At 38.9% G+C, this 16,464-nt stretch overlaps 1 protein-coding gene across 11 annotated transcripts in view; it reads left to right on the top strand.

Annotated features, from left to right (window-relative positions):
- Opa1 (Opa1 mitochondrial dynamin like GTPase) overlaps positions 1-16,464 on the top strand; it is an 87,381-nt gene that overhangs the window by 64,024 nt on the left and 6,893 nt on the right. For all 11 annotated transcript variants that reach the window (XM_076192301.1, XM_076192305.1, XM_076192303.1 and 8 more), the window contains 7 exons: positions 1,452-1,682; positions 1,905-2,050; positions 2,157-2,318; positions 4,260-4,447; positions 5,275-5,489; positions 9,860-9,999; positions 11,532-11,649. In XM_076192301.1, the coding sequence (XP_076048416.1) occupies positions 1,452-1,682; positions 1,905-2,050; positions 2,157-2,318; positions 4,260-4,447; positions 5,275-5,489; positions 9,860-9,999; positions 11,532-11,649 (1,200 nt within the window). The remainder of the gene's footprint in view (positions 1-1,451; positions 1,683-1,904; positions 2,051-2,156; positions 2,319-4,259; positions 4,448-5,274; positions 5,490-9,859; positions 10,000-11,531; positions 11,650-16,464) is intronic.

Below are 16,464 nucleotides of genomic sequence, written 5' to 3'. Positions count from 1 at the left end.
TGGAACAGTACATGAATTCAAATCTAAGTATGAAAATTGGAAAATAAGGATATAGATAAAGTTGGAACCATATATTATCAGTATAAATTGGAGAGTAAGAAACACAATCCCAGGAGAATTTTTTTTTTTTTTTATATTGTAATCTCTAGCTGTCTTGATTATGGATCAGTTAATCAATCAATTTATCAATTCATTGCAGAAGACCCATGGCTTCCAGGTTACTGGCAACAGATACCAGTCTTGCCCATAATTCACTCAAGGAAGACATTGAAATGTTGTCTGGGCATGACTGATGTAGTGATGAGGTGCAGTGTTTTCTATGTGGTGGTTGTGCCTATGGTAGTTTGTTTCTGCGGTAGTGTTTGCTTAGTACTAGACAGTGACCTTAACAGAGTCGTGCTAGTGTGGTTCTTGCTTCTTTTGAGTAGCTGATGTCTGGAGTGGTTTGTTAAAGTAGATAGTATGATGGTTGGTCTTGTAGTGCTTGTTTTGTGATCAGAGTGTGAATGTGTTTTTGTATGGACGTGTTGTGTGGTGCATGTATGGTTGGTTGGTGTAGTTTTTGAGTAGTATACTGCTGGTGTAATTTTTTTTCAGTTGGTTGTGCTTGTGTAATACAGGGAAATAATGGGTGAGCAGGGTTGAGGGCTCTTGCATATAACTGTGTACCTATAATTTTCGTGTGATACTGCATGAGGAGGACTTTAGATTTGCATGCAGATTTTCTATTGGGATGTTTTTGGCACATCCTGTTATTATTCTCAGTGCTTTAGATTGTGTGTAGGATGTCTGATTATTGAAAACCATGCAGTGGACAGGATGCAGGGATGACCCGTCATCCAGGAGGTGCCAAGATAAGAGGGAGGGAGGATGGTGGAGGGGAGTGGAATATATAGGAAATGGAATGGGTGGGAGTGGTTTCTATGCCTTTCTTTTTGGCTAACCCCCATGGAGGGGGAAAAAGCCTTTGGTATATGTATGCTGTGGAAGCATAGTTGAATGAAGTTCTTAAGAACTGTCTGTAGACTGTTTAGGGTTTCCTTTTGGTGACCAAAGCCAGTTCAATCTCAATATCTTTATTTTCTTGTTGATTTTTATGTTGGATCTTTCATGTGTAACATTGGATGGCCTAATCTTACCATTGGAAAAAGAACCCCCAAAATTCTGGGCCCATCTTATGAAACATGACCACCCACATATCAAAACTCTGATTGTGGACGGAAAAAAAAATTGCATACTCACATCAATTGAAAACATGGGCTACCTAGTCTCTGGATCCTTGTGAAGGAAGGGGTACATACATATACCAATGTATGTATCCCTTCCTTCACAAGGATCCAGAGACTAGGTAGCCCATGTTTTCAACTGATGTATGATTGACAAAATTAGTGCTAAGAAATAAAAGTAAAAATGAATATGAAATACTTATAAACATGTTGATATTCTTTCAGACTGTTACTACTGACATGGCCCAGAACACAAGGGAAGCCATTAGAGACATTTCCCAACAATACATGTCCAACCCCAATGCAATCATTCTTTGCATTCAAGATGGATCTGTTGATGCTGAAAGGTCAAATGTCACAGATCTTGTCTCACAAATGGATTCAACGGGAAAGAGGACCATATTCGTTCTTACTAAAGTTGATTTAGCTGAAGAAAACTTAGCTAATCCAGACAGGGTTAGTTCATTTTATCCTTGTTTCTTGAAGATTATTGAAAATAATAGTAAGATTACAATAAAGGAATGTTGGGTTTCTCTGGTGGAAGTATGTGTAGTGCATTATAAAAGAAACATACTTCATAACATCTGACATTATAATTCATATAATTGTTTTCATTTTATATATTGGGATGAAAACTGATAAAACTGGTATTTTCTATATTGATTATTATTGTTGCAGATTAAAAAGATTCTTGCTGGTAAGCTATTCCCTATGAAAGCTCTTGGCTACTTTGCTGTGGTGACAGGGCGTGGTAACAAGGAAGATTTGATACAGGATATCAAGGACTATGAAGAAGAATTCTTTAGGACATCAAGAATATTCAAGTGATTCAAGTTATTTCAGTATCAATTTGATTTTATATGAATTTGTGGGAATATTTTGCTTTAGTTTTCAATTTTTTGTTATTAGTAATGATAACTTTTACTTTAGGGGAGGAGTTGTCAATAGCCACCAGTGTACAACACGCAATCTCAGCTTTGCTGTATCAGAACGCTTCTGGAAGATGGTGAGGGATACAGTGGAACAACAAGCAGATGCTTTCAAGGCTACCCGCTTTAATCTGGAAACAGAGTGGAAAAACAACTTTCCAAGGTGTGTATGTTTTGTTTTGTATTGTATTGTTGTTAGATGCCTGGTTTTTATGCCTTTTTCTTTTTGGATACCTCCCTTGTAAGGGGGAAAAAGCCTTTGGTATATGTATATATGTATGCATGCCTATTTTGGGGCCCATAAGATGTCTGCTTTGACTCAATGACTCTCTTTATAAGGAAAGATGAAGCATTCATACATTCATTTCAGGTAAGATGTTTGTCAGTTTGCCTGTACTAGATATTTTGATACATGCATATACCAAGGGCTTTTTCCCTCTTACAAGGGAGGTAGCCAAAGTCAAAAGGCATAATTTCACTCCCACCCATTTCATCCCCACCCACTCCACTCCTGTTCACCACCCCTCCCTCCCTCCCTCCCTCCCTCTAATCTTAGCTCCTCCTGGATATTTTGATGCAGCATTTATGAAAAATGTTCTTGGCTTAGGTCATTTTGTAACACATAAAAACATGAAAATATGTGCATACATATATACATATATATCAAAGATATGACTGTTTTGCTAGACATAAACTGATGCAAAGCTGTCAAAGATCAACAGAGTTGGATGTTACTATCTTTATGTAATGTAACCATGGGACTTGTGATGGATACCTGCATGTGGTGATTGAACAAGATGGTCAGCTTTGTTGTCCATTTTCAACACTTGTCAATCTCCTCACTATCAGTAGGTGTAGGGGCTTCTGGATTGGGCCCAGGATCTTTCTCTATCAACTATATTTCATGCACTATTGGGGCTAGTGATGGAGAGCTGACAAATGGCAACTGCTGCCCTCCTACCACTTTCAGCTGGTGACGTAGAAACAGTTCCACATTAATACAGCACAAACAGCAGTCCATAGTTTCTTCCCAGAGAGATCTGTGGGAGAGTCCAAAGACCATTGCCAGCCACTGTGGTTCCACAGGTTTTCTGCTCGGTGAAACTCTAGGCAACAATTAACTAATTTATGTCACTATCAAAACCCTAAACGGAATTCAGGTATGTGTGTGTGTCCACCATATCAAGACCTCATAGTTCTTGTACAAATGTTTATTAGACAAGTATTGTGCACTGGTACAATGGAGCTAAGATGAGATGGAGGAAAGGGTGGTGGATGAGAGTGGGTATGTGCCTTTAGGCTTGACTATCTCAGTTATAAGGGGGAAAGAAGCCTGTGGTAAATAGATGATTGTACCTTGGACTTTGATTAGCCCCAGTAACCCTCTTTATAGGGACCAGTGATGGGTACCTGCATTTGATGGTCCTGCGAGATGGAGAGCAAAGCTCTCCATTTTCAAAATCTGTCAACCCCCTCACCTCCTCAGGAGGTGCAGCCCTGAGGGGCTGACACTCAGTCTCTAGTGTGGGCATTAGACCTCTCTTTTTTAACTTGAAGTGCATTTCGTACACTTGTTCATGCATGGAAAGCTGACAATCAGCAACTGCTCTCCTCTTCCTATTATTCTGAGTCAGTAACATAGAAACAGTCCCACACGGATACAACACAGACAACAGTCCAAAGTATCTTCCCAGAGAGATCTGTGGGAGGTTCCAAGGACTGTTTCCAGCCACTGTGGGGCTTTAGGATATCCACTTAGTCAAACTCAAGACAACAATTGATTGATTGAACCCTCTTAACATGTAGTCCAACACTGATAGAGATCAAGGATAGATAATTATAATTTGATTCAACTGATAGGTAAATTTTGAACACTTGGCAGTCTTCTTCATTTAAGATCCCATTCATCCCAGAGGATGAAAAGTTTAGATATACTGTTTGTTATAGAAGAGCATGTGGACTTTTATGGAATAGGCGACATTTTACTAAGGAATTAATTTTTTTCTTTTATTTATTTATTTTTTCTTTTATTTTATTTATTTTATTTATTCTATTTTATTTTATTTATTTATTTATTTATTTTTTTTTTATTTTTTTTGTACAGGATTCGTGAGTTAGATCGTGATGAACTGTTTGAAAAAGCAAGAGGTGAAATTTTGGATGAGGTAGTCAATCTGTCTCTCTTGTCACCAAAGCATTGGGAAGATGCACTTTATAAAAGGCTCTGGGAAAAAGTGATGACACATGTTTTTGAGAACATTTATTTACCTGCAGCACAAACAGATAATGCAGGTAAGTCTAGTTTATTTTATCATTTCATATGTATATATATTTTTTAAGTTACTCAATTGTATTTTGATGGAAAAAAAACTCGGATTTTTATAACTGGATCCAAAATTCCAATATTGTATTTCTCTGTGATAGCTTTCCTGTAATTATTATTGTGTTTACATTTTCACTTTTCTTTAAAAATGAAGCATTCTAAGCAAAAATGGTCTTTTTAAAGAAAGTAAATGTTAATAATTTGATAGTATGTAGGTGCAAGAGAAAAGAGAAATCCACATTTGGGGGATATTCATAGAAATGCTTGTGTTGATAGAGTGGTCTTGCAATACACGTTAAAGAAAATCATTTTGAGATACAGTGAGACCTCTCATTAACGGATGTTAATTAGCTGTGTTTGCGGTGTTTTGGAGTGCTTTTTGGGTGGCATAGTGATTGCACGCACTAAACAACAACGCCAAAAACAGCGAAAACACCGCAAACACAGCTAATTAATATCCGTTAATGAGAGTTCTCGCTGTACACCCTTCATTCGTGAGGTGCCGAGGTGGGAGGGTCATTAAATGGGTTTTAACGTGTATGAAGTGGGTGCAGGTTTAGAATCTGCGTCCATTAAATGGATCCACTTAACTGAGTACTTTCCAGCATCTGCATCCAGGTGAATACAGAGTTTAGAGAATAAAGGTCATTGTATATAGTATGGCTACGCTTAAATCTTGAAGAAAGTATAACTTAAGACCTTCATAGTTAGTATTAGCAGCAACTAATGGAGGTATTACATTACATTCTTCTATGTTATGTAAAAGTATCTTATGGGTTTTATACTTTTTGTACAGGAACATTCAACACAACAGCAGATATCAAGCTCAAGCAGTGGGCAGATATGATGCTTCCAAAGAAGTGTGTTGAGGTGGGTTGGGAGACACTTGAAGAAGAGTTCCGAAGTTTCATGGAAAGAGCAAAGGCAAGCAGGGATCATGACACCATATTTGATAACTTGAAAGGTTCAGTGGTCAATGAAGCAATGCGTAGACATATATGGGAAGACAAGGTAAGATGTTCAAATGATTTTTTTGTTTATCTGTGTACAAAAAGACTTCTTCCCCCATATAAGAGAGATAGCCAGCCAAGGCATGCACCCACCCTTCACCCATTCAATACTTATTTATTTTCCATTTATAAAATCTCTTAGCTTCTGTACTGGGGTACTGGCTGTATGGTAATATGCAGCCAGCACTCTAGGAACTGTTTAGTGTTTTCCCTATTGATCAGAGTTAAAACCTCTACTCATAAAGGAATGATGATATTTTTTGTATGTCAGCTGTCCCTCATTTATACTGATCCCTTGAACCTCTCCTTTACCACTGCTTTGACTACTTCTACTGGATCCCCCTGTGGTGGGGGAAAAGAATTCTGCTACTGTGTTCCCATATGTTGTAAAAGATGACTATATGGGATGAAGGGTGGGGACTAGGGATATTGCTCTCTGTTTCTCCAACAAAAAATATAAGAGGGTATGGGAAAAATATATATATATAAAGTAAAAAATTAATATGGTTGAAAAAAAAAATATATATATATATATATATATATATATATATATATATATATATATATATATATTATATATATATATTTTTTTTTTTTTTTTTTTTTTTTAAGCTACCTGGGTAAGTGGGTTAGGATGTCATTATTTGTGGCAAATGTTAAGGGGATGGCAGTTCAAACCCTGCTACTGGCAAAGTTGAACTAAAGGCATGGTTCATTAAATTCCATGCCACAAAGACCTCTGTAAGGGACACTGTCCTAGCTTCCCAGTAAGGGGGAGTTTGTGATGTTAAACCATATCATCATCATTATATTTATTTATTCTCCATTCACCTCTATCTTCTGTCTTCTCCTGCCCTTCCTCAACAGACATTCTCCTCTTTCCCAGTGCCCCATTTACTCCATCCATCCCTCTCATCCTTGGTTGCCCCCTCATGTTCACTCCATCCACCTTTGCCTTTCATACCTGTTTTACTAATCTTTCTTCACTCATTCTTTCCATGTGTCCAAACCATCCCAATATTCTTTCATCAGTCCTGTCTCCCAACTCCTTTTCCACTCCTGTTCTCCTCACCTCATTTCTCACTCTATCCAGCCTAGTAACCCCTATCATACTTCTCAGGCACCTCATCTCAAACACATTCAAACTCCTTCTCTCTTCCTCTCTTATGTTCCATGTTTCTGCCTCATACAATGCTGTCAGCACAATCTCCTTCATACAATCTCCTCATAGCATCCATTCCCAAATGTCTATTTCTCATTACACTATTTAATCTCCCAAGGTATTTACTTGCTTCTCTCAATCTACATTGTACCTCCACCTCCACTTTTCCCTTTCCTGGCACATTCACACTGTCCACTTCTTCAAGTCTCTCTCCCCTAATACTCACTTCCAATCTGCTGCCACTTTCTCTCCCTGTACATCACTTCACCTTAATTTTACCCACATTTATCTTCAACTTCCTTCTTTCACACATCTTCCCAAACTCTGTCACTAACTCAATCTCTCCTCTGATCCTGCCACAAGCACAGTGTCGTTGGCAAACAACAACTGGCTTATCTTCCACTTTCCTCCATTTCCTTTAACCATCTCCAATCCCCGACCCTTTAGCCTTGTATTTACCTCTTGCACCACTACATCCATGTATAAATTGAACAGCTAAGGTGACGTAACACATCCCTGGTGAAGTCCCACCTTTACATCAAACTACTCACTTTCTCCATTTCTGATTCTAACACAAGCTCTACTACTCTTGTAAAAAATCTTGACTGCTCTTAACAGCTTTCCTCCTATCCCATATATCTGCAAAACCTCCCACAGTGCCTTCCTGTCTACCCATCATAAGTCTTTTCCAGATCCATAAAAGCCCAAAAAACATCCTAACCTTTTCCTATAGCTTTCTCACATATGTCTTACAACAAAAATATGAACAAAAATCTGATCTACACAACCCCTACCTTTCCTAAACCCACACTGCTCCTCACCAATTACTCCCTCTGTTTCTCTCCTAATCCTCTCAATCAAGACCCTCCCATAAGCCTTCCCAATTACACTTAATAAGCTGATCTCTCTGAAACTACTACACTCACACTTGTCCCCCTTTCCCTTGTAAAGTGGAACCATACAGGCACTCCTCCAGCCCTCCGGCACTCTACCCTCTCTGAAACAAACATTAAATAACCTCACCAACCAGTCCACCATAACTGTACCTCCTTTTTTTCAGACATTCTGCATGGTATCCATCCAACCCAGGTGCTTACCTGCTCTCATCATCTTAACAGCTGCTTTCACTTCATCTTTCCTTATTTCTCCTCCATTTTCCTCACTCATCATGGTAATTTTCTTAGTGCTTCCCACTGCAACTATCTTTCCCTCCCTATCCTCCTTCACATTTAGCAACTCCCTAAAATACTCTACCCACCGTCCTCTCACTGCCTTCTCTTCCATTATCAACTCTCCATCTGCACCTTTTACCTTTTCTTTTCTACTTGATTCGCCTCCTCTTCCTCTTTTAATATCTTTCCAAAACATTTTTCATTACTTTCAAAATTTTCTGTCATACTACCCCATTTCACATCTTCTCTCCTCTTTACCTCCTTTATCTTATACTTTACTTCTCTTCTTGTTACTTTGTACCTCTCATACAATTCCCTCGTCCTAATTTGTAACCAATCTATGAAAGCCTGCATCTTCTCTCCTATACCCTTCTTCGCTTCCTCCTCCACTCCTAGTTCTACTCTATCCTTCACTCCCTCCCAGTATTCTCTCAGCTTCTTCTTATACTCCTCCTTTTCTTTCTCATTTAAGCAGTTCACTCTAAATACCTCTGTACCTTCTGCCCTTTTCCTCTTTCTCCTATTCTCCACTCTCAACTTACCTTCCACCAAAAAATTATCTGATATTCCCCCACTCTCTCCCCTTAGAACATGTACATCCTTAACTCTTCCTACCATACTCCTGGTTACCACTATATAGTCCATTAACACTCTATCTACCACCCTTCCATCCACCACCCTCTCCCATGTGTACTTATGTTTGACTTTCTTCCTAAACACTTTGCTATCATCAACTCTTTCGAGACCCATCTCCACCATCAACTCTCCACTACGATTTTTTCCTGGAACTCCATACTTCACAATCACTCCATCTATTTCTTCATTTCCTACCTTAGCATTAAGGTCTCTCAATACAACTACATTGACATTTCTCCCTAATCCCTCTATGCACTCTTTTAAATCCAAAAAGCCTCCCTTTCCTCTACACTCTTCTCACTACCAGGCCCATACACACTTACAAAAACCCACATCTCCCCAGCTTCACCTTCATCCACATTAACCTTGAAGAAATCTTCCACTCCACTACATGCTTACCTATCTCTTCACTCACTAGTATAGCCACCCCTTGTCTCCCTCGCCCACTCTTCACTCCTGAGAACCTCCCAACTACACTCCCAAACTCACACTCACTCCCTTTCAACTTAGTTTCAGACAATGCCAACACATCCATCTTTCTTCTCACAAACATACTGCCTATCTCTTCCCTTTTACTCTCATCTGTACCACATCCACACACATTAAAAGACCCAAACCTAAGGGTACTGGTTGGAAAACTCCTAGACCCTCTTATGACTTTACTTTTTTTAGGAATATCTCCTGTGGGCGGTAGCAGGATTCCTAATCCTAACCCCCATCCTTTTTTTTCGTGAAAACTTGGTGGCAGCATTCTTTTCCCCCACCACAGGGTAGGCAAAAAAAGGAAATGAATGTTCAGAGAAATGGCACAGGGGTTGGGGGACAGCATAATAGAGGGATAATCGCAGTATAATAAAAGTGTCGTCATTTCTCCATGAACAGTCTTCCTCTATCACAGACAAAATTATGTGTGGCTCTGGTCCATAGGGGTGCCCCATATAGACCCTAAAGTATCAACTGTATGCTACTTTGCCACAATAACATGCAGCCAATACCCCAGATGGGGTGTGTGTATATATATTTATATATAATGGTGTAACAATTATGTCTTAATGAGTAGCAGGGGATATTTGGGGTCAGGAATGGAAAGAGTGAATGATGTAAGGTGAATGTGGGGCAGCTTCAGGGTTGTCATATCAGTGTGTGTTTCATTATGAATGGGTTCATAAAGGAGGTGAATGGAAGGGTGCTAGGCTTGGAATTGGTGGTTGAGAATGGAAAGTCATACGAAATGTACCAGTGTTATATGTAGATGACACTTAACTTGTGACTGATTCTGAAGAAAATAAATTGTTGATGAATGAGTTTAGAAGGGTATGAGAGGAGGAAGTTACAAAGGAATTTGGGTAAAAGTAAATGGTTGCTGTAATGTGAAAAACATTTATTTTTGTTTGTCTGCAGGCATCAGATGTGTTAAGAGTCATTCAACTTAATGCATTAGAAGATCGATCAGTTCATGATAAGCAACAGTGGGATGCTGCATGCAAGTTCTTGCAGGAATCTGTGCAAGAGAAATTAACTGCCACAGAAAACACACTGAGGTAAGCTGCGGAAAAATATCTCCGATATTCTGAGGGATGTATGTGGTAAGCATGATGAGTATATTATTTAAAGAAATTTATAACAATATGAGAGTTAGTCAAGATGAATATTACTTCTTGAAGAAGTTTTGTAGATTAAGTGTTGCAGCAAGACAGGTATTTTATAGGCATCTGGCAAAAGGTAAGGATGTTTATGGTGCTTTTGTGGACTTAAAGGGCATATGATAGGGTTGATAGAGAAGCTTATTGGAGTGTTGTGGATGTATGAGATAGTGATGAGATGTACAACAAAGATGTTGATGGGGCATCAAAAATATTGAAAGGCTTCCATACTGAATGCACAGACAATGGAATATCCCAAGGAGCAATACCCTTACTTATACTATTCACCCTCTTCACAAATGGTGTCCCAACACCTGATTCAGAACTTAACATCACTGAACTCATGCAGATGACCTGACAGTTATTATCCAGCATAGAAACTACTAAATTGTATCTAAGAACACCCAAGCCAACTTAGACAAACTAGACCATTGGCTCAGAAATTATAGATTGGAAGCCATACCCCAGAATCCATGAGTAACATTTCTCAATCCAGACAACCATGAATCAGAAAAACACTGCAGTGAAATTAAATGGCTAAATTCTATTGGAAAAAAATTCTATTCTTCACTTTTGATACTAAAGACTTTTAGTCCACATGTCTAAGATTTGACAATGAAAATCAACAATAGAATAAACCTACTAAAGTCTATAGCAAGCACAGGGTTTGAACAACAGAAAAAAACTAATTACTTATTCAAAAGAACTATTCTTAACCATGCTTCCAAATCATGGTTCCCAGTAATCTGTAAAACAAACATATAGACACTTTACAAATTGTGCAAAATAAAGCATTGAGAGTAATAACAGGATGTAATAAAAGAAAACTTCCCAGTAGGACACCAGGACATAGCAGCTAAAATCCTTCCATAGAATATTGTATGAAAATGGTAGGTACACAGTTCTGTGCTAAAGCCCTCAACATCATTTACCCCTTAGACATCAGCACCATAGAAAATTCCTCTCAAGAAAAGTCGGAACCATACTGGCATGATTGCATTCAGGATACTCTCCACCATTATAGCAATATCAACACAGAATAAGCTTGGCCACAAAACCAAACTGCTCTAGATGCAACCATTGCACAGAAGACACTTAACGCCAAATCCCATAATGCCCTACACTAACATTCCCTTGACAACAACACTATATTTCTTCCTTGAGTGACTTATGGGACCATCCAGACTGGTTATCTGGGAGCTATGGGTCTCTATACGAGAGACCTGGAGCAACATATTGACTGATTGATTAAGAGGCATGGGCAATGCAATGATCGATTATCAATTAATAAGGGAGCTAGTCCGTTGCTCCAGTTCTCTCTTACTTGAAATTTTCACTTTTAGAATGTTTTGAGCAAGTAGGTTTTTAGAGCTCTGGAGTATTCTTAAACTTTGTGAGGCTAATGGTGAAGTATGTTTGGTTTGATTCAGGGAAATGGTTGGACCTGGCACAAAAGAACAGTGGATGTATTGGACTTCTCCAGCTGATGAGCAGAGGCGGAGGGCAGCTGTGAAAACGGAGCTTGAGAAGCTTCTACAATCAGAATATGTAAGTATGAACAAGTCTTGTCAATAAATCTCATCATATTAGTCCTTTGAATTTGATTGGTATCTTTGCAGTGCATCTGTTCTTACCTTGTATGTTGTGGATTTAGATTTGAATCCAGTTGTTGTTGTTGTCATTCCTTAAGACTGTCTGTCTGAGCAATCCTGTCTTCCTGAGGAATGCCACAGCTGGAACAAGGTTTTCCCACAAATCCATTATAGAGTGTATGTTGTGTTGTTGGCATGTATGACTGTACAATGCAGTCTTCCATATGTGTTGTATAGTATGGGGTGAAGTGTCACACCTTGGACAGTTATCAGTGATGCTATCATCCAGCCTGTTAACCCCTACCATACGGTGACGCCTACGTAGGCGTCATGAGGAGCAGGTGGGTACACGAGGATGCCAACGTCGGCGTCTTGATTATACAGGTAGTTCTCATTATATGCGGGGGTTCCGTTCCGCGGACCCCCCGCATATAACGAATTCGCATATATCGAACTATTGAACCTATGGGAAAAAGGGGGATACGTTCTCAACTCGGATTGATTTTTTTTTTTTTTTTTTTTTTTTTTTTTTTTTTTTTTTTTTTTTTTTTTTTTTTTTTTTTTTTTTTTTTTTTTTTGGCAAAGGGCTTACATACTGCATCTCATATATGTTTACATACATTTTAGCACAAGGCAATGGATTAGGGGCTGAGTGGTGCATCACTTATTTCGCCAAGCGTATTTTCTTCAGCTGTTTGAAAAATCAGTCTGTTTACAATTCACATTTCAGACTGCTTGCTACGCTTAAAGGTCAGATATCAACAGATATACCATTCGCTAAAAATCATCGTATTGCTCGAAAAAGTACTTTTTAAAAGCATACAAATAAAGTTTTTACCTATTACAGAAGAATTTATTCAGAAAATTCACTTTTAATTGCGCCTCGCATACCACTTTTCCGAAGTCTAGTTATTCAGAATAACAATATTGTTTGTTTGGCAACTGTGACGTCACGAACGCGGAATTCCCCGAACCTTTCCTGAAGCGCACGGGCGGAATGTTTCGAATAGCAGGCGATGCAGTGAAATGAAGACAAAACTGTTTTTTTCCAAATTTGATAAGATGTAGATGGTGGAATTATATAGAATACTGTCAGTAAAAAAACATACTGACAGTATTCTATATAATTCCACCATCTACATCTTATCAAATTTGGCAAAAATCAGTTTTATCTTCATTTCATTTTCTGAATAAATTCTTCTGTAATAGGTAAAAACTTTATTTGTATGCTTTTAAAAAGTACTTTTTAGATTATTTTTAGTGAATGGTATATCTGTTGATATCTGACCTTTAAACTGACTGTTGATGTGCTCTGGAGATACACAGGCAGGCTTACTGCTTAGAGTTTATCCAGTGCGGAGAATAAACGATAATTCTTGCAGAGAGTGAAAATTGACGAAATTAATTGGGGCAGTAATAAGTATCAAAAATTAATTTGTTTGTGAAAAAAATAATTAATTTGTGTATCAAAAAAGCTTAATTACCTGCAGAAAGACAATGGTTTGGCCTATGAAACAGGAAGGATGCCTAAGACGATGCCGTCTGTACAGCTGCCGGTGTTGTTGTTGTGATAACGCCGCAGTGATGCCAGCTCTACCTAGCTGATGCAGCCAGTGTTACCACACGGCTTTATGCGCACCAACTTCAAATATATAATAGGTATTTTTAAAAAAAATAATCGGCCACGACTATTTTATTTTTTATTATTTTTTTTTTAGGTCAAATCGCATATCTACGAATATATCCCCGCACATATCGAAAAGTGGTGCAAATTCTTGAATCGCATATACGCGAATTCGCATATATCAAAGTCGCATATATCGAGAACTACCTGTATTTATTGTAGTCGTACCTGCGTGACCCACATACTCTGTAAACTGGTTTCATCATATTTTCTATGGTTATCAAAATTCACGGGTGAAAGAGAACGAGCGATAGAGCAGTGACTTTATTTTTCATAATGCGAGTATTATGATGCAACATCGCATGTCTGGCAGCTAATGCTGCCAGACATGCCATGTGGCCCATATTGAAGGGGTTAAACTTGAAGGGCTGGAAGGTGACCGCATTGTAGCCTCTGCAGGTGGACTCTGTCCTATCAGGGGATGGATGATTCAGAGGAATGGATATCAGGGGATCTGGTATGCAGCAATGCTGTCTTTGTCAATGGAGCATAGGATATAATTATGGATATGCTTCTGGAAGCAGGTGTCTGGTGGTTGTGGAGGAAGAGAAGAGAGTATTTGTGTGTGATATAGGTATTTGGGTATTGTTTTCATGTTTCTTGGCTTGTGTTGTGAGTGGTCTTCCATATAGTGTAGTAGGTGGGCTATGTTTGTGTAGGCTGCAGCATATCTCTCATGTCAAGGGACTGAGGATTTTTGTTTCATGGCATGGATGGTCTGTGGGTGTGTTTGTGTATTTGTATTTGTCTTTAGAGCTTTGTTCTGTATATTCTGTAGGATGTTGTGGTGTGTCTTAGTGAGATTAGGGGCCCATGTGGGGCTCGCATAATTCGTAACAGCATACATATTGTTTTTATATTGTAGTGGTAGTTTTTTTTTTTTTTCTGAATGTTGTTCCAGCAATTGATTTAAATGTGCTAAGTCTAGGTGTACTTTTTGTCTTTGTGTTGTTTGAATGTATCATATGTTATGCCAAGAATCTTAGGGAGGGTGTTTGTGGTATGAAGATGTTGTTGATAAAGAGGCATGGTATGTATTTGTGTTCTGCTGTCCAGTTGAAAAGTGTGGTTCTGGATTTGGTTGGGTCTTTTTTTAGTCTAAATATCGTGAACCAGATGTTGAGTGTGTTGAGGTATGGCTGTAGTATTTCTGCAACTTTATCTGTGTTACAGTGTGTGCATGTAGTTGTTATTATGTTGTCTGCATAAGAGGGTGTGGGTATATCATGAATGTGTAGATTTAAGAGTGTGGGGGATAGGATGGAACCCTGAGGTACTCCATTCTTAAAATTTCTGGTGTGCAGTGATTGGCCATTATATGACATAGGCATTTCTACCTGCCATGTAATTGGCTGGAACTGTTAGGTCTTTGTTAGTTTTTTGGAATATGAAGATCTCATGCTTCCAGATGTGTATGTTGTGTGAATAACTAGTTTGCAATGTTGGTGAGTGCATGTATTCCATGTGGTCCAAGGCATTTTAGGTATATGTTACTTATCTTGTCTGGACCACAAGCAGATGAGTGCTTGAGGTTATGAATTATATGCTCCATCTAGCTGTCTATGAAGGCTATAGAGCCTGGGTCTGTGGGGAAGTCTTTCATATGGCTGATGATGTGTTGGTCATCAGGGTGAGGGATGAGATGGGTTGTCTATGCAAAGTGATTTATGAGAGTGTTTGTTTGTTGCCTGTCTTAAGGTTGGGTGACTGTTGTTGTGATTGCTATATGAAAGTGTGATTTGTTACTGTTGGATAATGTGATGCTGTTTAGTGTCTTGTACAATTTTATTTTGTTTGTTTCATGAATAAGTGTGTTAACAAAAGTTTGCCAATTTAGTGGTTTTTGTTCATGTATTTTATTGTTGAACTCTGTGCTAAGTTATTGTTGTTGTTCCCTAGACTATCTGTCCGAGCAGTCCTGACTCTGTGTTAAGTACAGGAGTCCCTCAAATAACACGGGGGTTAGGTTCCTGAAATTACCGCGTATGACCAAATCCGCGCATGCTGACTTTCCATATTAAATACCGAGAACCGTATGTATGTGTATGTGTACGTGTGTGTGTGCGTGTGTTTGTGTGTGTGTGTGTGTGTGTTTGGGGGTGTGTGCGCACGTGTATGTATGTGGCATTTGTGGCGTATGTATGTGTTTGTGCGTATATACATGTGTATGTGGCGTATATGTGTATGTGGCGTATATACATGTGTGTGTATGTGGCGTATACACATTGTGTGTGTGTGTGTGGCGTATGTATATGTGTGTGTATGTGGCGTATGTGTGTGTGTGTGTGCGTGCGTGCGTGTACGCGTCTGTGTTAACATGTACAAGTAAGCATGTACGTGCGTGTGTCTGTGTTTGTATTTGTGTGTACATGCACACGCATTCACAACATACACTGGTTGTCTAACACGTGTCTACGTGTGCGTGTCTACACGTGTGTAAGCATGTATATGTCTATTTTTGATCTCCCAAACCACCACTGCCAGTAACAAGAACCTCATAAGAGAAATTAAGACACGACAAGCGCAGTCATTATCAGACTTATTAGTTGTGTTCCAAACGAAAGAAACATTACACTTTAACAGGTTAGGGCGGTAAAATTGTTTGCGATGTTGCCGCGTGTGTGCGTATGCGTGCCCGACTCGGCGCGAATTTTAAAACAGTTCTCTACATTTGAGATGGTTTTGAAATAAAATCCGTATATGATTGAATCCGTGTTATTCGAATCCGCGTTATTTGAGGGACCCCTGTACTTGTATTTGGTCGGTTCTGTTCTGAGGGATAGGTATAGGGTGTTGTGTTTGAGTGTGTCACATTGTCTGAGGAACTCTTGGATTTCTGGTGTGAAATTCGGGTTGTACAATTTTCTGTTCCCTCTGGGATGTACTTCTTGTCTGTGTTTTGTATGGTTCTATTGAAGGTGTGCACAGTAGTGTTTATGTCTGTGACTTCTGTACTGTTCACTGGCTCAAAGTGTTTTTCTGTCTCTTCACTTAAGCTTCCTAGTTTGTTCATTTGTAATTGGTGTATGTGGTCAACTTGGGTGTCATGTTTTAGTAATGATGATAATTGAAAGGTGGACAGATCCA

This window comes from Oratosquilla oratoria, chromosome 11, assembly GCF_046742065.1.
Source record: "Oratosquilla oratoria isolate Oo_2021 chromosome 11, ASM4674206v1, whole genome shotgun sequence".
NCBI lineage: Eukaryota > Metazoa > Arthropoda > Malacostraca > Stomatopoda > Squillidae > Oratosquilla > Oratosquilla oratoria.
The sequence above is the reverse complement of the archived record's forward strand: the minus strand, read 5'-3'. Positions and strand labels throughout refer to the sequence as shown.